The sequence below is a fragment of the Silurus meridionalis genome, chromosome 11 (genome assembly GCF_014805685.1).
Source record: "Silurus meridionalis isolate SWU-2019-XX chromosome 11, ASM1480568v1, whole genome shotgun sequence".
Lineage (NCBI taxonomy): Eukaryota > Metazoa > Chordata > Actinopteri > Siluriformes > Siluridae > Silurus > Silurus meridionalis.
The window spans coordinates 3,749,591-3,772,913 of NC_060894.1; the positions used below are offsets into that span (position 1 = coordinate 3,749,591).

The window sequence follows — 23,323 nt, forward strand, 5'->3', positions numbered from 1 at the left end:
CTGAGCTTATTATAAAAGCAAAGAGGGAATAAGAGGTGAAGAAGTTAAAAAGCCTCCTGCTAAAACGGCTGTTTCGAGTAGTAAAGGCGTGAGGACCTGTGTGTGAAGGTGACAGATCCACTCGGCGAACTGGCGTGCGTTGGGGATGGTAGCCGACAGAAAGACGTAATGCACGTTATCGGGAAGGAGGATGATGGTCTCCTCCCAGACCACACCACGTTCTGCAAATAAAAAATAAACAAATGAGAGATTTTTTTCCAAAAAGCATTCCAAGGAAGCGCAATTCTGCGAAAAAAGGAACAATGAAAGAACGTGAACCCGTTTGATTTTAGTCTAAATTAATCCAAAACCAAAAAAAAAAAAAATACTTCACTGATATCTTTAAATCACACATTAATTGACGGCATTAGCATGAAGATAATCGCCATTAGTCATGATCACGTACCTGAATCTCTCATGTAATGGATCTCGTCAAATATGACCCAGGCCACCTCACGCATGACCTCTGACCCCCGGTACAACATGCTCCTCAGAATCTGGAACGAATCACAGTGCAGAAGAAATAAGTTTATTCTGTTCACATGGACACAAATTCAGTAGCTCAGCTATTAGCCTGTGTGTAAGTAAGTGTGTGTGAGAGAGAGAGAGAGAGAGAGAGAGAGAGAGAGAGAGGTGTGTACCTCAGTAGTCATGACGAGGCAGGAGGCAGTGGGGTTAATAGTCACGTCTCCAGTCATCAGTCCCACATCCTGGAACTCTTCGTACATTTCTCTGTATTTCTGATTACTCAGAGCTTTAATGGGGCTGGTGAAAATCACTCGCTGCTTCTCCCTCAGAGCCAGAGCAATGGCGTACCTACACACACACACACACACACACACTAAGTAATATGCTACAAGGACAAAGGTTTGCGGACACCTGACCATAAGATTCGTATGTGCGTTTTGAGCTTCCCCTTCCACATTTAGTCGTATATTAACACATTAAGTCTGATCTTTCTACCCATCTAGCTATAACTGCCCTTCTGTCCATGTCTGTCTCTCTATCATTCTGTGCCCCTGTAATTTCCTTCTGTCTCTTTCTCTCCATTTCTGTCCTTCCCTTCTGTCTGTTTCTTTCTCTCCACCTGTCCTTCCCTTCTCTCTGTCTCTTTCTCTCCATCTATGTCCGTCTCCTTCTCTTTATCCCCATCTTTTCCTTCTGTCGGTCTTTATCTCTGTCCTTCCTTCTGCCTCTCTCTTTCCCCTATCTCTTTCCTTCCTTCTGTCTCTCTCTCCCCATCTCTTTCCTTCCTTCTGACTCTCTCTCTTCCATCTCTTTCCTTCTCTTCTCTCTCTCTCTCTCTCTCCAATCTCTTTCCTTCTCTCTCTCTCTCTCTCTCTCCCCATCTCTTTCCTTCTCTTCTGTCTCTCTCTCTCCATCTCTTTCCTTCTCTTCTGTCTCTCTCTCTCTTCCATCTCTTTCCTTCTCTTCTGTCTCTCTCTCTTCCCCTATCTCTTTCCTTCCCTTCTGTCTCTCTCCCCATCTCTTTCCTTCCCTTCTGACTCTCTCTCTCTTCCATCTCTTTCCTTCTCTCTCTCTCTCTCTCTCTCTCCCCATCTCTTTCCTTCTCTTCTGTCTCTCTCTCTCCATCTCTTTCCTTCTCTTCTGTCTCTCTCTCTTCCATCTCTTTCCTTCTCTTCTGTCTCTCTCTCTTCCCCTATCTCTTTCCTTCCTTCTGTCTCTCTCTCCCCATCTCTTTCCTTCCCTTCTGACTCTCTCTCTCTTCCATCTCTTTCCTTCTCTCTCTCTCTCTCTCTTTCCTTCTCTTCTGTCTCTCTCTATCTGTCCGTTCCTTCTGTCTGTCTCCTTCTCTTTATCTCCGCCTTCCCTTCTCTCCGTCTTTATCTCAGTCCTTTCCTCCTGCCTCTTTCTGTCAATCTCTCTCCTTTTGTCTTCTATCTGTCTCTCTTCCATCTCTTTCCTTCTCTCTCTCTCTCTCTTCCATCTCTTTTCTTCTCTTCTGTCTCTCTCTCTTCCATCTCTTCCTTCTCTTCTGTCTCTCTCTTCCATCTCTTTTCTTCTCTTCTCTCTCTCTCTCTCTTCCATCTCTTTTCTTCTCTTCTGTCTCTCTCTCTTCCATCTCTTTTCTTCTCTTCTGTCTCTCTCTCTCTTCCATCTCTTTCCTTCTCTTCTGTCTCTCTCTTCCATCTCTTTCCTTCTCTTCTGTCTCTCTCTCTCTTCCATCTCTTTCCTTCTCTTCTGTCTCTCTCTCTTCCATCTCTTTCCTTCTCTTCTGTCTCTATCTCTGTCCGTTCCTTCTGTCTGTCTCCTTCTCTTTATCTCCGCCCTTCCTTTCTGTCTGTCTTTATCTCAGTCCTTTCCTTCTGCCCCTTTCTGTCAATCTCTGTCCTTCTGTCTTCTATTTGTCTCTCTATATCGGTCCTTTTTTCTGTCTCTCTCTTTCTCCCTCCTTCTGTCATATATTTGTTTTTATAAAACGTAAAAGCTTAAATAAAAACACGTTGTTTTCGACTCACTCTGCGCACACGGTTTTCCCGGCGGAGGTGTGGGCCGAGACGAGGACAGACTGGTTGTTGTCAATGCACAGAATGGCCTCGCGCTGAAACGGGTCAAGAATAAACGGGTATTCCTGCAGACAGAGAGGAAAAAAAACAACGATAAAACACGTAATATATATTAACCACAATTATAAAGACATGCAACACACTGTTACAATGAACACACATTATTATTATTACGTTATGGAAGCTTTAATAAACTGATGACTGTACAGTAGTCTGTTACCTTGGCTGCTTTTCCCACTCGTGATTTCAGTTGGGTGTATTCCTGATCAGCCGGCAGCGCCACCTTCAGGACAAAATGGAAGATTAAAAAAAAAAAAAAAAAAGCAACACTAAAATATACGGTACACACACCGTAATTATCGAACACTTCTTTAAACAAAAACTTCTCTTGTCTGGTTACCTCATGTGTGCAGCCTTCCACTGTCTCAACCTGCTCCACTTTCACTTTAGGCATCAAGTCTGCAAGACTGCAAGAAACACACACCATCATTTTTAAAGGTACAATAGCCACAGTATGGACCAAAAAATAAGGACACCTGACGTTTCCAGCCACATGTGGTTCTTTACCAAACTGTCACATTTCCTATTGAGGAAAATAAATTACGCTTTTAAACAAACAAAAAGTTACATCCAGATTTAATAAGAAAATAATAATAAAAAAAATCCATCAAATAGAATGTGGTGTGAGTAATTCGCCTCTAGAGGCCGCTCTTGTACCAAATAATGCCAGCGCAACTTCTCAGCAGCTCCAGCAACCTGGAAAAACTATCGGTATGGATTTGTGCTGATAGTTCCAGCAATCAACTGTCAACTGGTGCAGATTAATCTGCAAAACCGCAGAATCGGTCGACCTCAGTACCTGAATTTACTAGCGCATTTGTGGCTGAATGACTCTCCACAAATCTCCAAAATCTAGTGGAACATCTTCCCAAAAGAGTGGAGGCTACTTCAAACACAGACTAAATGTGGATTGGGATGATCAAAAAGCACACATGATCAAGTGTACACAAACTTTTGTCATTATAACGAATGAGCTTAAACAGTAACCAAGAGCATATTTTCGAAAATCTATGTACGTGTTGATTTACCAGACATGCAATGTGCTGTGATTATAAAAAAAAAAAAAAAAACACACACAACATTGTCCGTTATTAAAGGTCGACTGATTCATCGGTTTTGCAGATTAATCTGCACCAAGAGTTGACTGTTGGAATAATCGGCAAAAATACATAGTTTTACCGGGTTGCGTTATACAGCACGAGAGCAGCCTCTAGAGGTGAATTACAGAAACCACGTCCTTTTTTTTTTGCTTTAATTATTTGGAGTGTTATGATTTAGTACTTTTTTTATTTTTGTAATAATGTTCAGTACTATTTAACATGGACTGTTATGTATGTTTGGATTTTATCCAGTATCTATTTTAAAAACCACCGGTTGATTAATCTGTTATGGGCAAAGTACGATCCAACCGAGCGATCGCTAAACTCCACTATCGGTCAAAATCTACTAATTATAATATTCAGGATCCTTTAAATTCAGTGAAAATAAATGTATTTCATGCAGCAGGTAGTTTTGTGGTATCTTCTGCTCATTGACGTTGTCCGCTGAAGCATTATGGTGCTGGAGGAACGCTGTTTTGTTTCACTGTTTGGTTGGAAATGACAAAAGCGTACGTGAGCTGCCGAGTGCCTTTTCACGTCTAATACACAATAATAATACGTGATGCAACGTGTGCTTACTTGATCTCCTCTGATAACATCGAGTCCAGTTTGGCCTTTTTCCCGAATGAGACCTCGTCAGCGCCATCGTTTTCTGCCTCTCGTTTCGTTTTTGCCCCGGACGAGGATTCGGTCTTTTCTCTGCTGTGGGTTTCAGCTGTTTTCCTGAAACATGGAGAAAAGAGAAAAAGTTCCCATGAGCAAGCAACCAATTATGGAAGAAATCTATCTATCTATCTATCTATCTATCTATCTATCTATCTATCTATCCATCCATCCATCCAGCTATCCATCCATCCATCCCACTCCTTCTGTCTCCCTCTCTCTATCCTTCCATTAATGTCTCTCTCTCTGTCATTCTTTCACATTGTCTCTCTTTATTCATCTCTAACTGTTTCTCTCTGTGTTATCTTTCTATTTATCACTCTCCATCTTTCTGTCCGTCTCTCTATCCTTCTGTCCATGTCTGACTCTCTCTCCTTCTCTGTCTCAGTCTCCCTATCTATGTCCTACTCTTTATCCTATTTGTATCCCTTGCCCTCTGTCCTACTGTTTGCCTCTCTATCCCTCCATCCTACTGTTTGTCTCTCTCCATCTCTGTCCTACTTTAGCTATCCCACTATCTCTCTCTTTTTGTCTGTCTGTCTTTGTCCTTCTCTCTCTATCTCTCTCACTCAATCTCCGTCCTACTGTCTCTCTCTCTCCACTGTCTCTCTATCTCTGTCCTACTGTTTGTCTGTCTGTCTCTCTCTCTCTCCCCTCTCTCTGCCCTACTGTTTTCTCTCTCTCTCTCTCTCTCTCTCTCTGTCCTACTGTTTGTTTCTCTCTCTCTCTCTCTCTCTCTCTGTCTGTCCTACTGTTTGTTTGTTTCTCTCTCTCTCTCTACTGTTTGTCTCTCTCTTTCTCTCTCTCTCTCTCTCTCTCTCTCTCTCTCTCTGTGTGTCTGTCTCTCTGTCTCTCTTTCTCGCTCTCCTCTCTCTCTCCCCATCAGCTGCTTCACACCAGGAGCAGGCAGGTTGCCATGCTAGTAAGCTAACGCACGCGCTCCCCGGCTCAGTAGAGAGACAGAGGAATAAAGCGGAAGTGCTGCTCTGTAGTTTACACTGAGAGGAAATTAAACTCACGCGCTCCGAGTCTCGGCTTTAGAACTGGGTTTTTTAGTTGCAGTTGTTTGCTCGTCGTCGAACACGCTGAATAAATCATCACCAAAGGAGTCCGCCATCTTTCCTCCTGCAGGAGACACACATCCCACAGTGCACCGCGGGACAGGGGGTGGAGAAAAAACCCGAACTTTGTGGATCCGGAAATATTCAGAAGAATTAAACCACTTAATAATAAGAGTCCTCCTTCTCCTTTATAGAAACCCATTTATAATTGTAGGGATTTTTTATTATTATTATTATTATTATTATTATTATTATTATTAGTATTAGTATTAGTATTAGTATTATTCATAATACACAACGTTCAAAATAGGCAGGACCACTTTCACTAAAATAGCTATAACTCATGATCGGTGAAAATGTAAATGTGTGTAAATTTAGACTTTACAATCAGAGCTGTTCCCAGTAAAACAGTTACTGAAAATGTACAATAACACTGATTTAAAGGTGTACAATATTACACATGTATATGCTTGGAAGGTGTAACTACTTATTGGAGGTCTTTTTTTCTTTTGTATTTATATACTGTAATGTATATACTTTAACTATGTCTATTTTTTTATATATATATATATTTGCATATTTCTTTGCTGCTGTAACATAGAAATTTCCCCACTGTGGGACGAAAAAAGGTATCTCCAGTGTCAGTGTGATGGAGTTCTGTTCTCACACTTAACACTCAATGACATAATCTACACACATTTTGGATATTGTATTGGAAGTCTTTTATTTTGAAACAGAAACAATAGCTGGCTTCACACCGCCGCTCATTGCCGTGCGTGGAAGCCCGAAGCGCTTGTTCTATCCTCATCCACAATTCATTCTTACAGCCCACCAGTGACTCCGGAGTCCTGCGCTTGAAATCATCATGGGGGGCAAAAAGAAGAAATGTGCGCCTGCCAACTCAGGGACAGGAGCTTTAGACCCTACAGTAAAGAAACAACAACAACCTCAAAAACCACCAGCACAACAACCTCAACCAGAGCCTCAGAAAACACACTGCAGTAAAACTAAAGGTTTGATGCTGTTCTTAATACACTACTCCTGTACCCTTCTCCTGTACCCAACCCCTTTGCAGTATCTTTGTACCCTTCCTTTGCACCCTGTACCCTATCCCTTACCACTGTACCCTATCCCTGTACCCTATCCCTTACCACTGTACCCTATCCCTTACCACTGTACCCTATCCCTGTACCCTATTCCTTACCACTGTACCCTATTCCTTACCACTGTACCCTATCCCTGTACCCTATCCCTTGCCCTTGCCCTTACCCCTGTACCCTATCCTTACCCCTGTACCCTATCCCGTGCCCCTGTACCCTATCCCTTGCTCTTACCCCTTGCCCCTGTACCCTATCCCTTACCCCTTACCCCTGTACCCTATCCCTTGCCCCTGTACCCTATCCCTTGCCCCTATCCCTTGCCCCTGTACCCTATCCTGTACCCTATCTCTGTACCCTATCCCTTACCCCTGTACCCTATCCCTGTACCCTATCCCTTGCCCCTGTACCCTATCCCTTACCCCTGTGCAGTATATCTGTACCCTACCCTTGTACCCTATCCCTGTACCCTATCCCTACCCCTGTACCCTATCCCTGTACCCTATCCCTTACCCCTGTACCCTATCCCTTGCCCCAGTACCCTATCCCTTACCCCTGTGCAGTATATCTGTACCCTACCCCTGTACCCTACCCCTGTGCACTTTGCAGGACTTAACAGAGTTTCTGTTCTTTTTCCTTTCAGCACCAAAAACCTACAGTCTCTCCAACAGCAGCTCCGTCTGTCAGGGAGAAAACAACGGAGCTGCCGAAAAATCAGTGCTCAAAGTCAGGAACAACCTGATCTCTCTCTCTCTCTCTCTCTCTCTCTCTCTCTCTCTCTCTCTCTCTCTCTCTCTCTCTCTCTCTCTCTCTCTCTCTCTCTCTCTTATATTATTATATTATATTCAGTGAGTAATGCAGTGTTGAATTTTGGACTGTTTCTTGTCTGAAGGTCGTCATTCATCCTGAGCTGGAAAAGAAAATCATCAGGCTGATTAATGATCACAGACAGGAGCATGTGGACAGGGGACCTGTATCAGGCAGAATCACTACTAAAAAGCTGCAGGTGATCAACCACTGAGAGAGAGAGAGCGAGAGAGAGAGTGTGTGTGTGTGTGTGTGTGTGTGTGTGTGTGTGTGAGAGAGTGTGTAGTGATGGTGATGTGTGTTGTTCGGCTGTGTGTAGGATCTGTACACGGCTCTGCAGAAGTTTGACTTTAAGACGCAGCACATCGAGGAGGCCATGAAGAGCAGCGTGTTGTACGGAGGAGATCTTCACTCAGCACTCGACTGGCTGTGTCTCAATCTCAGAGATGGTAAAGTGCACAACAAAACAACTGATACACACACACTGTTGAGTGCTCAGGTTAAGAGGAAACTGTACTTCTGATGAATGTCCCACACAATCACACGAGCTGAATAAGTTCTTAGAGGACATTTTTCTTCATTGTTCTGCTGAAAGACGAGCTGCCAGAAGGATTCAGCCAGAGTTTACGTGAACAGGAGAACTGCAAGAACAGAGCCAAGTTTCAGGACCGGCAACAAGAGAAAAGCAGAGCGGTGCCTCAAACCAAGACCCCCAAACCTGAGGAACAGCAACGAGCAAAGGTTCTACACCTACATCCAGAACCCCAAATACCCCTCACCCTAGTCACTGATCTACTGCAGGATGGATCACTATGATCAGGATTTTAGTGATCTGTGTATATCCAGATCCAAACATAAAACCATTCCACCTGAAATCCAAAATTTCAAATATACAACGATATAAAAAATCTAGGGGCAAATTTGAACCAGATATAATGAAGTATAAACATTAAGGCACTTTTTCACACAGAAAAGTTCTAATCAAAATCCAGATAAAAAACAAAAACAAAAACAAAATAAAAACCTAAATTCTAAATCCCGATTTATAAATGTTTTATTTAAAAAAAAAAAAAAAGTTTTAAAATTTTGAATAAAAAATTCATTTTAATTCCAGTTTCAGGAAAAAAAGAAAAAAAAAAGCTATCCAGATTTAAAAAAAATAATTTAAATCCAGATTCAAACACAAAAAGGTTACAGTTTAAGTAAAAAAAAAAAGTTTTAATGTAAATAATCAATAGTTTCAAATCTAAATAATGATCCAAAAGCAAAAAATAAAAATCACATTTAAATCATAATAAAAGGCAAAGATATGTACATTTAAATTTAGGGTCAATTCTGAACAGATTCGAGTATAAACATTGAGCCGCATGCTGAAAGAGTCAAATGTAAATACTGATCCTCATTAAAAAACTCATTTAAATCATGATCTGAATTCTGATCCAAACACAAACAACGGAAGTTGAATTGACAAAAAATAAAATTTAAATCTAAACCCCAATCAAATGATTAGGATTAAAAAAAGGTTAGAATTGAATTCATGGTCTAGTGAAACTAATATTTAAATCTAAATATAAGGCCAAGATTTAAAAAGATTTGAAAATAAACATATAGTTAATTGTATAAAATATATATATTGATCTAAAAGAAATACAAATTCTATTTAGTATTAAGAATATTAATATCAAGAATGTGAAAATTAATTTAGTTTTAAAGATTTTGCTTATTCAGGAATACTACTAATACTACTACTTATTATTATTATTATTATTATCATTATCATCATTATCATTATAATATCTGAAGCAAACTGTGACCTGGACTATTGCAGGTGAAAGATGATGGAGGGAGTGTAAAGGAATGGATTCTAAGATACGCAGAACAGGATCTGGAGGAGAGCAGCGGAGAAGAAGAGGAGAGGAATGAAGATAGATCTCAAACCCCAGAGACTGACAAAAAATTCGATCCTGTTAGTCTATATATATATAAAATTGAATTTTGTGGACACCTGACCAGTATGTACTTCTTTTTGAACAGCCCATTTTATGTTTAGTCCCCATTTGCTGTTAGAAGAACCTCCGCTCTCCTGGGAAGATGTTTGTTCTTTTGGAGATTCATTCAGCCACAAGTTTGTTAGTAAACTCAAGTGCTGATGGAGGTGAGGATGAGGAGGTCCAGGATGCAGTCAGTGTTCACATTCGTCCCAAAGGTGTTTAGTAGGGCTGTGGCTCAGCGCTTTATAGCAGGAGATCTTTCACTCCAACCCATGTAAAGCATATCTTCATAGATCTGGTTTTGTGCGCAGGGACATTTGTCATGCTGGGACAGATTTGGGTCTCCTAGTGCAGTGACGTAAAGGGATATTTAATATTCAAACATTCAAAGACGTCATATACAATTTGGGGAAAAGCCACATATGGCTGAAGAAGTCAGGTGTCCACATACATATATATAAAATGAAAAATATATACATGTGTGTATATACTGTATTATTGATTATACATATTTGAAACATTTGTCTCCAGAATGAGCGTTATCTGACTCTAACAGCACAGCTGTACGATGCGAAGGAGATGGCCTCAGACGCTAAAGCCAAAAGAGACAAAGCAGGACAGCGCAGTGCACAGGACCGCATCCGGGTCATCCAGCAAGGTTTCATCATTCATAAATAAAAATATAGAGAAATATATCAAATACATCATCATTGCCATATGTCAGACACTTTTGTGGCAGGTTTCCCCACCGAATCGCCATTGCCGATTAAAATATCGCTGTCGTTTTCAGAGATGAAGCCATTGGAGTCTCACCCAATGTTTAACCCGGCGATCAAAGTGACCGAGGCTCCTAAAGTAGACAAAAAACCTCCTCCTGTAGCAGCTGGGAACGAGGAGCTCAACTTCAAGCTGTTCGAACAAGCCAATCAGACGCCTCCAGAGAAGGAGAAACGTAAGCATTCGATCTGAACCATGAAACATTCATAATAATGTAATTATTTATTTATTTATTTTCAACTTAAAACTCCATGATCTCTGTATCAGCTGAAAAAACGACGAAGGAGCCGAAGGACATCCGTGATTTCGATTACATGGGGCGCAGCTGGACGGGAAAGTCGCCCAAGCAGTTCCTGATCGACTGGTGCAGGAAGAACCTGCCCAAAAGCCCGGCGCCGTCCTTCCAGAAAGTTCCAGTTGGGAGACACTGGAAGTGCAAGTGAGTTGAATTTGAGTGATTTATTAATTCCATACACCTGAAAGTGAAAAAAAAATCAAACACAATCCACAGAAAGACGATTTTGATTTGTGTATGTGTGTCAGGGTGCGTATTCAGAGGCCCGATGATGTGCTGGAGGTTTGTCCCACCATCCTGACGGAGGACGGCATGCAGGCGCAGCATCTTGGAGCCACACTCGCTTTGTATAACCTGGTGAAAGGACAGGTGTGTAGATTTATTTCTTAAATATAACAACGGATGTTTGGCCGAGCGAGAAATCCATATCCTGTTCTCTTTGTCTGTGTCTCAGTCGGTCCATCAGCTGCTCCCTCCTCCCTACCGGGACGTCTGGTTGGAGTGGCGTGACGGAGAGCAGCAGCGGGAGGAGCTCACGCGTTCTGCCATTAACAAACCACGCGATCAGTTTATCTCCCGTCTTCTCGCTCGCGTCAAACAGCAGGAGCCCCGGCCCGAGCCTGGCCCTGTAGGTCCGAGCAACTCCGGCTGCACCGAGGACTCTTGGGAAGCCCTGGCGGACATGGAAGATGAAGAGAAAGTAGAGACGAAGAAAGAGAAAGAGGTGGAAGAGAAGTCTCGCTCGCTCTTTTTGCAGCTCCGTGGCTCAGAGATGGCACACAGGTTAATAGTAAAAATATTTTTCACATCTGATTTATAGTTTATACTCCGGCTACCTCAGAGGACCATGCACACAGTAAAGCATGGTGGTGGTTGCTTTTGCATACATAACACGCCATGTAAAATAGTACTGAACTTTATTATTTAAATTAAAAAAAAAATTAAAAAAGCAGTATTGGATTTTTGCTAAAAGGTCAACAGTTCCAACAATCGCGGTCTGTGCGTTCCGACAGGTTGTTACCTGAGCGCCAGCGCCTCCCTGTGTTTCAGCATCGCGTACGGGTGCTCGATGCTTTACAGCGCCACCGTGTGGTGGTCATTGCGGGAGAGACGGGCAGCGGAAAGAGCACCCAAATCCCACAGTTCATCCTGGAGGAGGCTTTGGGAAAAGAGGAGAGTACGGGACAGTGTAACGTGGTGGTCACTCAGCCGAGGAGGATCTCAGCCATGAGTCTTGCAAGCAGAGTGAACCAGGAGCTCGGGAGTGAAGACCAACCGGGGGGCAAGGTGAGAAAGAAATCTAAATCAGAACCACTTCTTAGTTTTATTAGTTGTCTCTAAATTTGTGGAGAACATTGTGGGAAACGTTGTAGAGAATGTTATAGAGAACGTTGTAAAGAAGGTTGTGGAGAAATTTGCGAAGAATGTTGCTGAGAACATTGTGGAGAACGTTGTGGCTTCTCGACTCCTACAGCGCTAACTAGTCGAGCCAAATAGCTGCATTGCATTCTGGAACGTTCATCTTTTGCATGAATGTCTTCATAATTTCTATGCTGGATTTTTTTAAAGGAATATAATTTTAAATATTGCTGGAAATTGATGATTGAGATATAAAACTTAGACTTTTTAGAAGCGAAACATGACCATTGGGCCGTAACATTGTTCCGCATCATGTTGAGAAGCTTTTCATAGGAATCAAAAGTAACCATAGACACCACCAGTTCTGATAATCACATCAGTCATATCAGTTTCCCCATTTCCCTTTGTAGATGTAATGCCAAAACATTGTGTGTGTGTGTGTGTGTGTGTGTGTGTGTGTGTGTGTGTGTGTGTGTGTGTGTGTGTGTGTGTGTGTGTGTGTGTGTGTGCAGAACTCTCTGTGTGGATATCAGATTCGGATGGAGAACCGCTCTAGTGCATCCACGCGCCTCCTCTACTGCACCACCGGCATCCTGTTGAGAAAACTACAAGAAGACGCTCTTCTGTCCTCCATAACACACATCATTGTGGACGAGGTGAACGCATACTTACGTGTCTTCTGACTTCTAACGCGCGGCCCTTTCACAAACACGCCTTTGTAGTGCAAAAGAAAAAAGATGAAATAAAACCAGACGTTCTTATTCCTGTAGTGTCTGCAGGAAGTTACAGCTCTACCTCTGCCATGTTAATCTGTATTCTATGTGACTCTCAGGACGCCTCAGAGTGGAGGTTGTTATAACAGTGAATGTGAATGGGGATTAAATGTAGAATGGATTGTTCACAAATGTTCTAGTTTGAGGTCCATGTAGTGTATAAAGTACATAAAGTGTCCAGTAGTTTATTATGTTGGTTCACTGTGTGCAGGTCCACGAGCGCAGCGTGCAGTCGGATTTTCTCCTCACCATCCTAAAGGACGTGGTTCACAAGCGGTCCAACCTGCGCCTCGTCCTCATGAGCGCCACGGTGGACTGCGACAAGTTCGCGCATTACTTTAACCGATGTCCCGTCGTCACCATTCCCGGCAAAACTTTTCCTGTAGAGGTGAGTCCGACTTCCTGTTCCACGTCCCCTCTGCTAATTAACTGCTTTCGCTGATTTGAGAGTAGAGCAATCTCTAAAACCTGATGTGTGTTTGCTCATTCTTGTGTTAGGTGTTCCACCTGGAGGACATTGTGGAGGTGACAGGTTATGTGTTAGACCAGGACTCTGAATACAGTCAGAGGTTTGTGGAGGAAGAGGAGGAGATCAGTGTCTCTGTAACGCAGAAAGGAGGAAGAGCTGTGCAGTATCAGGTGTGTGCATACAGCTTCCACAATTTTTACCATTCCTAATATTTATACATACGCGTGTGTGTGTGTGTGTGTGTGTGTGTGTGTGTGTGTGTGTAAATTGTGGATTGATTGATTAATCGATCTTCGGAAAGAAGTCGATACCCGAATTAACTAAACACGGGAAATATAAATTAGCATTAAATAGTAAATCGTCCTGAACACGCACTTTTCACATCACGTGCCACTTAAATGTGATTTAAACACGTTAATCAAAGCATGTTTGCGTATGATGTCATCAGGAGACGGTCGTGCGGGACCCCGGGGCGTGCTGGGATCTGGGACCGGAGCTGGACCACTTCAGCGGGCGAACACGTCACGCTCTGCAGCACATGAACCCCAACAAGATCAACATGGAGCTCATCCTGGAGCTGCTCCAATACCTGGGTAACCCTCACCCATGCGAATATCTGCACACCTTTTGGACTATGGGTTGCAGAGGGGTGGAAAATGTTCAGCAAAATTTGGGGCTTTGGGAACTTCTTAAATATTTGGGAATTTCTTAAATATTCCAAGTTGGAAACTTTCCAGGAATTTTTAGGAATTTATGGGAATTTACATGAATATAAGGGAATTAATTAGACATTTATTTTAACTGTATTATATACAAGCAAGCATTTTGTTTGGTCATAAACTTAAATGCATGCAAACTAATACATTTATAAAATGCCATTTTTTTACTTTGATTTAATTGTTAATATTTAGTTGCACAATCACTTACACACAGCCAAAGAAACTATTTTATACTTAAACAAATGTAATATCGATGTAATTATTACACATTATTTTGTGTGCAGGATTCAAAAAATGAAGTGTGTTATGTTATGAATGCACAGTGCCTGTAGGGGGCGTGGTCTCAGTTGCCCTTCAGTAAGTGTGCTTGTGATTGATCTGGTTGTTTAATCCAAAATTATCCTGCAAGATTTTTTTTCTTTCAATTACATTTAAGTTCCCTGATGTGTGCTGACTCGCAATGTTGTAAATTCCCAGTTTATTTCTGTTAATTCCCATATATTCCTGTTAATTCAAATGGAAAGTTTCTGAAAATTCCCAGAATTTTGCAACCCTACTGTGGACTGTGTTACTTTAAAATCTTAATAGGAACCACATTACTAGCATGCAGAAATGTTATGAGGATATTTGTGGTTATGTTTTTTTATTTTTTTTTTTTTATTTAGATAATTCTCCCCAGTTTGCTGCGATCGATGGCGCCGTGTTGCTCTTCCTGCCTGGACTGGCACACATTCAGCAGCTCTATGACCTTCTCACCACTGACAAGAGGTTCAGCAGTAAGAAAAGGTGATGCTTCACACTGTGCTGCGTTCATTAATTACTGCAAATCCTACTGTCTGACCTGCTGTGATCGAAAACCTATAAACATCTTTAGACCAGTCAGGATTGAGAGTTTGTCAGCACTGTGGTATAATTGACAATAAAACGGGTCCCCAACCATTATCCTGATTTTTAATAAAAAATGTGTTACAGCAAACAAACTATGTGATCGATTACTTAGGGGTATTAATAAATAAAAATAGATGGATGGATGGATGGATGGATGGATGAGTCTATATTATATATTTTATTTTCAGTTATGGAGTTGTAAATGAATGATATTGTGTTGTAGGTATAAACTCGTAGCGCTGCACTCTACGCTCTCGTCTCAGGAGCAGGCTGCAGCATTTACAGTGCCCCCTGCTGGAACCAGAAAGGTATTACATTCCCTCAGATAAGGGTATGGGGTCAGTGTATGGTTTTGGGTTTTGTGTTTACATGTGGTGTGTGTGTGTGTGTGTGTGTGTGTTTCAGATTGTTCTGTCTACAAACATCGCCGAAACCGGAGTCACCATCCCAGACGTGGTGTTTGTCATCGACACGGGGAAAACAAAAGAAAATCGGCAAGGCTGCACGTTTTTGCCACACTCAAAGAATGTGTGGAATTATTGCTCGTGCTGAACAGATACACGATGAGATTAGAAATCAGCCGGGAAAAGATAGATTTTGTTTCTTTAGGTGCTTTAAGGGAGGATGTGGGTGGTGATGATGGAAAGGATGAGACTGCATTCAAAGCAGATTTTCATTTAATTGAAGGTAAAAGATGAATCAGAATCAGAAATGGGCTTTTTGTGTTAAATATTGTGTGTTTGTGTGTGCAGGTATCATGAAGGCAGTCAGATGAGCTCTCTGGTGGAAACGTTTGTGAGTAAAGCGAGCGCTGTTCAGAGGCAGGGCCGAGCGGGACGCGTCCGAAACGGCTTCTGCTTCCGCCTGTACACTAATACCAGGTGTGTGTGTGTGTGTGTGTGTGTGTGTGTGTGTGTGTGTGTGTGTGTGTGTGTGTGTGTGTGTAATACCAGGTGTGTGTGTGTGGATGTGAGAGATTAGCATGTGTAGACGAAATACATTGAATCAGCACACATCAGGATCGTCTACAACATTGTTCTTCTTAAAACACACTAATTGGAATTTCAAACTGGTCATAATTTAATTGAATTAAACTATGAATCATTTAATTTGGTTTAGGGTCATAAATATACATAATAATTAAAAAAAATATATATATATATATATATATATATATATATATATATATATATATATATATATATATATATATATATATATATATGGGCAGTGGAGTGGTGCGGTTGCAGGGAGAAGAGGTGGAGAAGGTGGAGGAGTTCAGGTACCTGGGGTAACAGTGCAAAGTAATGGAGAGTGTGTTAGAGGAGTGAAGAAAAGAGTGCAGGCAGGGTGGAGTGGGTGGAAAAGAGTGATATCAGGAGTGATTTGTAAAAGAAGAGTATCTGTGAGAGTGAAAGGGAAGGTTTATAGGACTGTGGTGAGACCTGAGATGTTGTATGGATTAGAGACAGTGGCATTGAGTAAAAGACAGGAGGTGGAGCTGGAGGTAGCAGAGCTGAAGATGTTGAGGTTTTCGTTGGGAGTGACAATGATGGACAGGATTAGAAATGAGTTTATTAGAGGGACAGCGCATGTAGGATGTTTTGGAGACAAAGCGAGGGAGGGGAGATTGAGATGGTTTGGACATGTGCAGAGGAGGGACATGGGGTATATCAGTAGGAGAATCCTGAGGATGGAGCCACCAGGAAGGAGGAAAAGAGGAAGAACAAGGAGGAGGTTCATGGATGTGGTGAGGGAAGACATGCAGGTAGTTGGTTTGAAAGAGGCAGATGTAGAGGACAGGGGGGTATGCTCAAGGCCCTTAACCCTCACCTGCTCAGTTAAATAAATCAGATCAAATATAATATATAATCAGTGAAGCTGCAGTGTTTTTCTTTTTCTTGCAGGTTTAACGGTTTTATCGATTACTCCAAACCGGAGATCCTCCGAGTGCCACTGGAGGAGCTCTGCCTTCACATCATGGTAACACACTCTCATCACACTCTTCTATCCGTTATCAGGGTTTATGATTTATGACTTGATCATCTGACTTGAAATGTATGTGACCTGTGAGGTGCTTTTAAAGGGTGTGGGAACAGTGTAGTCCTGAGGGCGGCGCTTCCTTGATGCAAACACAAGCCAAAAAATTAGAAACTCACCAAATCTATTAACTGAGAAAATTGTGAACAACAATCCAATGTTTTTTTTTATACACAAACCCTACGTGATGCTATTTTCTACACCAATTGATTTTCACCCCCAATCTATAACGACACTCACTCGTCTCTCAACTCTGTTAAGGTCCACTGTGTGTTTTTGTGTGTTTAGAAGTGCGAGTACGGCTCACCGGAGGACTTCCTGTCTCAAGCCCTGGACGCGCCGCCCCAGCAGGCCGTGTGTAACGCTGTGAGCATGTTACGAAAGATCGGGGCATGTCAGAGGGAGAGTTACAAACTTACCCCGCTCGGACTTCACCTCGCCTCGCTGCCCGTCAACGCCAAGATCGGCAAGATGCTCATTTTTGGTGCCATCCTGGGCTGTCTGGAGCCGGTTGTAAGTTTTCTGTTTTAGGGAAACGTGAAATATACGTCTGTATATAAAAACTAAGAGAATACACCGCTACACTTATCGCTTCTGGCCATTGAAACCCACAACCTTACGTTCTACACCATCTATAGCAGGGGTCCTAAAACTATGGAACTGCCCTCTGAACAATGGCGATAGTTGCACTGGAGCGAATGTCTATCGGCAAAAATACATACTGATAGTTTTCCCGTTTTCCAGTCTGCTGTTTTTACGAGAGCGGCCTCTAGAGGCGAATCACCGACATTACGTGCGGTTTGTTTTTGCATGCGAGACTGCGCGCTGCACGGAGAGCGATTTATTTATAATGTATTAATTATATAGTTAGATCTATTAATTAAGATGTTAAGATTTTTTTAGCGCATTTTGATGATTTAGAACTGTTTTTTTTTTTTTTTGGAAATAAGTACAGTACTAATTTACACGGTGTTATTTGTTTGTATTTTTTATTAAATATAAATAAAATTTAACGGATTATTCGGTTATCCGCGAGTACCTTCCAACCTAGCTATCAGTATCGATAAAATCGGTTGACCTCTAGTTATTGAAGAAGCCTAATTATTTGATTGATTCACCCACCAACCATATTCATAAGTAAATGTTATAATTTAAATAGCAATGAATATAAAAAAAATGTATTATGATCGTAATAATGTTCTTTTAATAGGTGATGCATCTCTTGAAAAGTGATTATTTGTGTGTACAGTGCAGAACAAAGTAATAAACTAATCTGGAATTAGGATCCTGATTAAATACATTAAAAATCATAATAAAATCACCACAATAATACCAGTAGTCACTCCGACCCGTGTCATTTTCTGTTACAGACGATTCCTTTAAAAGGGGAAAAAAAATGTGTGGCCCTCACACAAAAAAAAAAGTGGGGACCCCTAAGCTATAGTCAATATCACTGGCGGGATTTCACTTTTTGAGGTCACTAGCCCCGCCCACTCTGCTTTGTAAAAATTAAATTTAGCCTCCTGTCTTTGTAGCTTTCCAGCTCATATTGAAACTATAGTGTTGTGTATGAAAGTATGAAATCCAATCTCTAAATGACATCTTTCTTCATGGACCTGCAGGCTACCATCGCAGCCGCCATTTCGGAGAAGTCTCCATTCTCTACTCCAATGAACAGGAAGGAGGAGGCCAACCTGGCCAGAGATGCTATAGCAACAGCCAACTCTGATCACCTGACCATCTTTAACGCCTACCAGGGGTGAGTTCTTAAATCCAGCAGCATGGAGGGGTCTGTGCACGTATTGCCTTCTGGATTATTCTCCACATCTTTATTTTGCATGATTCAGACCAGAAGATTGTACGCTTGTTCTTATAGACCTTAATGACTAGGCTACATTACGCTTGTAGCTCCAGTACAGCATTAAGTGTAGATCGGTGTTTGATGTGATTGGTTGCTTTCCTGATAGGTGGCTAAAGGCACGTTGCGATGGTCAGCGTGCTGAAATGTCCTACTGCAGGAAACACTTCCTGAACCGAACCGCTCTCATCACCATCGAGGTAAAAACCAAACAAACAAAAAACACACTCTGGATGTTTGCAGCCACTTCATAATGCAATGTGTGTCCTGATAGATGCATAAGGAATAAATCATCTCTCAGGGTGTGCAGTTCTGAGCTTTTACTTGAGCTTTTGATCTTCTGATCCAAAGTCCAATGCCTAAACCACTGGATTACAACCTGAGCCTTTTATCCTCACTTTTCTTTCTTTTGCCAGAAGTTCCAGCGTTTATGTATTGATAATGTATTGCTTTTGTAAAAATCTCTCTATATATAATGATATAACAAGTTGGTTCCTGATATCACAAATGTATAGCAGCTTTTAAAGGTCTTTCCCTCACGAGAGTCCCTTTTTTTAATCATTTATATTCCACATACCAAAGAATGAAGCTTCTCAAACATCACAAATGTCTATGTCCTTGTGCTCAGAGTGTGAAGAAGGAACTCATCCGGATGGTGCAGCAGACCGGCCTGAGTGGATCCTCTCAACCTTTATACTCCAAACAGGAAGCCCCGGTCGTAGTGGCGGTTCTGAGTGCGGGCGTATATGATAACGTAGGGCGCATCCTGCCTGTACCCTCCATCCTCCCAGAGGAGCGCATAGCCTGTACTGTGGAGACGCCGCAGGGAAAGGCACAGGTCCATCCGTCCTCCGTTAACCGTAACCTCCAGAGACACGGCTGGCTGCTCTACCAGGAGAAGGTACGATAGCGTGCATCACACCAAGCGATAAGTAGTAGCCATATAGAAATCTAAATCACGTAGTCGAATATACACATTTCTTACTTACGATTTCTACATATTTAATTTGACGTTTAAAAAAAATTTGCAAAAAAAAAAAAGTTTGCAGAGGCTTTAAATACTTTTGCCCGGCGACGTATATAAGTTTCAGTTGGAGTTCCAAACTATTTCTATCTAATTATTAGTAGATGCTCTATACTTTTATTACTAGACGAATAGACATTGTCCCAAACCAGTGAGAATAGACATTGTCCCAAACCAGTGAGAATAGACATTGTCCCAAACCAGTGAGAATAGACATTGTCCCAAACCAGTAAGAAAGGACATTGTCCCAAACCAGTGAGAATAGACATTGTCCCAAACCAGTAAGAAAGGACATTGTCCCAAACCAGGACATTGTCCCAAACCAGTAAGAAAGGACATTGTCCCAAACCAGTAAGAAAGGACAATGTCCCAAACCAGTAAGAAAGGACATTGTCCCAAACCAGTAAGAAAGGACATTGTCCCAAACCAGTGAGAATGGACATGTCCCAAACCAGTGAGAATGGACATTGTCAATTCTTACTGGTTTGGGACGATGTCCATTCTCAACATCGTCCCAAACCAGTGAGAATAGACATGTCTCAAAACAGTGAGAATAGATTTATTAAGTCAAGTCAAGTCAAGTCAAGTGGCTTTTATTGTCATTTTTACTATACACAGTGGTACACAGTACACAGTAAAAACGAAACAACGTTCCTCCGGAACCCTGGTGCTACACAAAAACAACAAAACAACATAAAGTGCATCGAGTGCAGCCTGGTGCAAACAGTGCAAACAAAAGAACAGTACAGACAGACAGAGTGCAGACAGACAACACAAGACAAGACAAAAGACAAAAACCAAGTATAGCGCCGACTAGTAAACCTACTGTATACTTACATATACAGTACTGTGTGAGGTGAATGTAAAAACTATACCCAGGAGAAAATACAAACAGAAAGAGCAATGTAGTGCAAAAAACAGCAGCAAGGAGGTGCAAAGACAGCATGTAAACATTATACTGTAGTATAAAAGGTGCAAAAACAGCATGTAAACATTGTACTGAATATAAACATTGTACTGAATATAGTATAAATAATAATAAATATATAAATGGTGATGGAGTGGATCGAGATGAGTGATGAATGTGTTTAGTCCAGGTTGTACAGTTCAGTTCAGTAACAGTAACACACAGTGAGCGTGTGTGTGTGTGTGCGTGTGTAAGTGAGTGTGTGTGAGTGTGTGTGAGTTCTGTTCAGTTCTGTGTGTTGAGAAGCCTGATGGCTTGTGGGAAGAAACTGTTACACAGTCTTGTTGTGACGGCCCGAATGCTTCGGAACCGTTTTCCTGATGGTAGGAGGGTGAAGTATGCGTGTGACGGGTGTGTGTGATCGTCCACAATGCTGTGTGCTTTGCGGATGCAGCGTGTGGTGTAAATGTCCATGATAGAGGGGAGAGAGACTCCGATGATCTTCTCAGCTGTCCTCACTATCCTCTGTAGGGTCTTGCGATCCGAGACGGTGCAATTCCCAAACCAGGCAGTGATGCAGCTGCTCAGAATGCTCTCAAAGTCACAATAAGTGACCAATAAGTTGTGAAGACTATTTAATCGATTCCTCCTTGTGAAACTGTTTCTCGAGCGCGTTCTCTCAGCACCACCGCTGATACTTAACCATGGCGTATCGCAACAGCGTGTCCTGAGTCACATAGAATACAGATTAACATGGCAGAGGTAGAGCTGCATCTTCCTGCAGACACAACAGGAAAAGAACATCTGGTTTTATTACATCTTTTTTCTGTCACACTACAAAGACCTGTTAGAGGTCAGAAGGCGCTTAAGTAAATTCGTGATTCGCTGTCTGATTGTACTAAAGAAATAAAAGTGTACCATTCTGATGCATCATATTTCTTCCATTAAATCGCATCGTGTTAAATCAAATCAAAAACGGATCACTCCGGATCGCAACAGCGGTGAATCGTATCGCTTCATATGTATCTTTTAACGTATCATATCGTTGGATATGCGAATCGCAACGCCTCAGTTATGGAGAACCCTAATATACAGTGTTATATATACACACACACACTTATTCACTTTTCCAACGCTGATTATGTACAAACTAATGTTGTGCTTTGTGACACACAAGGTGAAATACTCGAAGGTGTATTTGCGTGATACGACCCTCACGTCTCCGTTCCCTCTCCTGCTGTTTGGGGGTGACATCGACGTTCAGCACAGGGAAAGACTCGTCTCAGTGGATGGATGGATTCACTTCCAGGTTTGTCCCCATCACTGTGTCTTCAGTTGTATGCAAGTCACTAGGGGGTGCTGTCTCACCGTTACAATGCTCGTCCTATTTGTTAAGATTATTTCTAGTTTCAGAGCTCATTCTATCATCCTGTATGAGGGAAAGGGTGTTTTTTTTACCTGCATTTAATTTGTTCTGGCTTCATGTCTCTTACATTTTCTCCGTATTTTAATTTTATTGTAAGAGGAAGCAAACTTGATAGGGGAAGCCCATTCTTTTTATATGACACTCAAATATAGATAATAGATATCTAAAAAAGTAAAATTGTTGTTACTCTTTCCCTCAAGGCCCCGGTCCGAATCGGTGTGATCTTCAAACACCTGCGTGGGCTCCTCGACTCGCTGTTGGAGAGAAAGCTAACAAATCCTAAACTCAGTCTGGAAGGTACGTCACACCTGATTTTAAATAATCCCAGGTTTAGGTTTTATTCAGACTGGAAACTCGGAGTTGGCATGTGGTGATGTTTAGGCTCGCATACATTTTCACCAGAACATAATTGTAAATCAATTAGCAATGTCCATTCTAACTAATCTCAGACCATATCCATTCTTACTGGTTTGGGACAGTGTCCATTCTCACTAATCTGGGACGATATCTATTCTTACTGATTTGGGACATGTCTATTCTCACTGGTTTGGGACAATGTCCTTTCTTACTGGTTTGGGACATTGTCAATTCTTACTAATCTGGGACGATGTCCATTCGTACTGGTTTGGGACAATTTCCATTTGTACCGATTTTGGCCAATGTCCATTCTCACTAATCTGGGACAATGTCTGTTGTTAAAAGAGCTATACAAATGCAGTTGAAACACAGTCAGATGTCTCTACCCCATATAGAAAGGGTTTGATTATGTCCAGCTCCACCTGCAGGAAGGAGTAAATAAATAGGTTGTATTATTAATTGAAATGAATGAATATAGTATTTAATCATGCACAGTTTACAAGTCAAAATTTCACCTCACAGATTTTTGTGCTCTTTTTTCAGATGAGAAGACCATACAGATCATTCTGGAGTTGATTAAATCTGAGAAACTTCTACGCTGAACAGTCCATCCTGAGGACTTGAGAAAGTGGACTAAATCCAAAAAAAGCTCTAAAGACTACTTCAGCTCTTCAGCTGCTGTGTGTGTGTGTGTATGAGCAGTGTGTATATAAAAACAGCATGGATACTTAAAACATTTACATCAGGATCGAGTGTGAAGGTGCTAAACTCTGTGCTAAGAGGATTAGCATGAAGCTAGTGATTGGAAAGGAAATTTTCTAGTGTTGTATAAATATAACCGAATAGAAAATAAACTGTATTTTAACACAAAAGTCAGTATTCTTGATGTGACGTTCCTTTTAATGTATACATTACTGTCTGCAAATACAAGATATCTCTGTTTATGAATTATTTGTGTTACGTACTGAAAAGTGAATAAATAGTGAATAATGTTGATTATCAAACTAATACTGTATATATACATGTCTGCCTCTAGTGGTGAAACGTGGAATTACAACTGAATGGGAATCCTTTCTTACAATAAT

General features: G+C 41.5%; 2 protein-coding genes across 2 annotated transcripts in view; one reads left to right on the forward strand and one right to left on the reverse strand.

Moving 5' to 3' along the window:
* Nucleotides 1-5,566, reverse strand: part of mtrex (Mtr4 exosome RNA helicase) — a 31,832-nt gene extending 26,266 nt beyond the window's left edge. Inside the window, exons 1-8 of the mRNA XM_046861960.1 lie at nucleotides 5,410-5,566; nucleotides 4,307-4,450; nucleotides 2,968-3,034; nucleotides 2,788-2,850; nucleotides 2,520-2,632; nucleotides 681-855; nucleotides 446-536; nucleotides 97-221 (exon numbers count right to left, since the gene is read on the reverse strand). Of these exons, the coding sequence (XP_046717916.1) occupies nucleotides 97-221; nucleotides 446-536; nucleotides 681-855; nucleotides 2,520-2,632; nucleotides 2,788-2,850; nucleotides 2,968-3,034; nucleotides 4,307-4,450; nucleotides 5,410-5,507 (876 nt within the window). The 5' untranslated portion in view covers nucleotides 5,508-5,566. The remainder of the gene's footprint in view (nucleotides 1-96; nucleotides 222-445; nucleotides 537-680; nucleotides 856-2,519; nucleotides 2,633-2,787; nucleotides 2,851-2,967; nucleotides 3,035-4,306; nucleotides 4,451-5,409) is intronic.
* Nucleotides 5,567-6,197: 631 nt separating this feature from the next.
* On the forward strand, nucleotides 6,198-23,110 carry dhx29 (DEAH (Asp-Glu-Ala-His) box polypeptide 29). The gene is made up of 28 exons (XM_046861890.1): nucleotides 6,198-6,464; nucleotides 7,192-7,274; nucleotides 7,441-7,554; nucleotides 7,675-7,804; nucleotides 7,951-8,096; nucleotides 9,184-9,321; nucleotides 9,878-10,004; nucleotides 10,137-10,298; nucleotides 10,391-10,562; nucleotides 10,667-10,787; nucleotides 10,873-11,201; nucleotides 11,432-11,705; nucleotides 12,290-12,433; nucleotides 12,762-12,938; nucleotides 13,049-13,189; nucleotides 13,468-13,612; nucleotides 14,404-14,524; nucleotides 14,850-14,934; nucleotides 15,032-15,120; nucleotides 15,379-15,507; nucleotides 16,534-16,609; nucleotides 16,955-17,179; nucleotides 18,289-18,425; nucleotides 18,634-18,724; nucleotides 19,153-19,425; nucleotides 21,633-21,764; nucleotides 22,082-22,178; nucleotides 22,782-23,110. Exons 1-28 carry the CDS (start codon nucleotides 6,317-6,319, stop codon nucleotides 22,838-22,840), a joined length of 4,065 nt encoding a protein of 1,354 aa, XP_046717846.1. The 5' UTR covers nucleotides 6,198-6,316; the 3' UTR covers nucleotides 22,841-23,110.
* The last annotated feature ends 213 nt before the right edge of the window (nucleotides 23,111-23,323 follow it).

Bases quoted from the DNA above. Each gene is read 5' to 3' on its own strand.
- dhx29 (XM_046861890.1), top strand. From the start codon at position 6,317: ATGGGGGGCAAAAAGAAGAAATGTGCGCCTGCCAACTCAGGGACAGGA. The intron at 6,465-7,191 runs GTTTGATGCTGT...TTTTCCTTTCAG, and splicing joins ACACTGCAGTAAAACTAAAG to CACCAAAAACCTACAGTCTC. The intron at 14,935-15,031 runs GTATTACATTCC...TGTGTGTTTCAG, and splicing joins CCCCTGCTGGAACCAGAAAG to ATTGTTCTGTCTACAAACAT.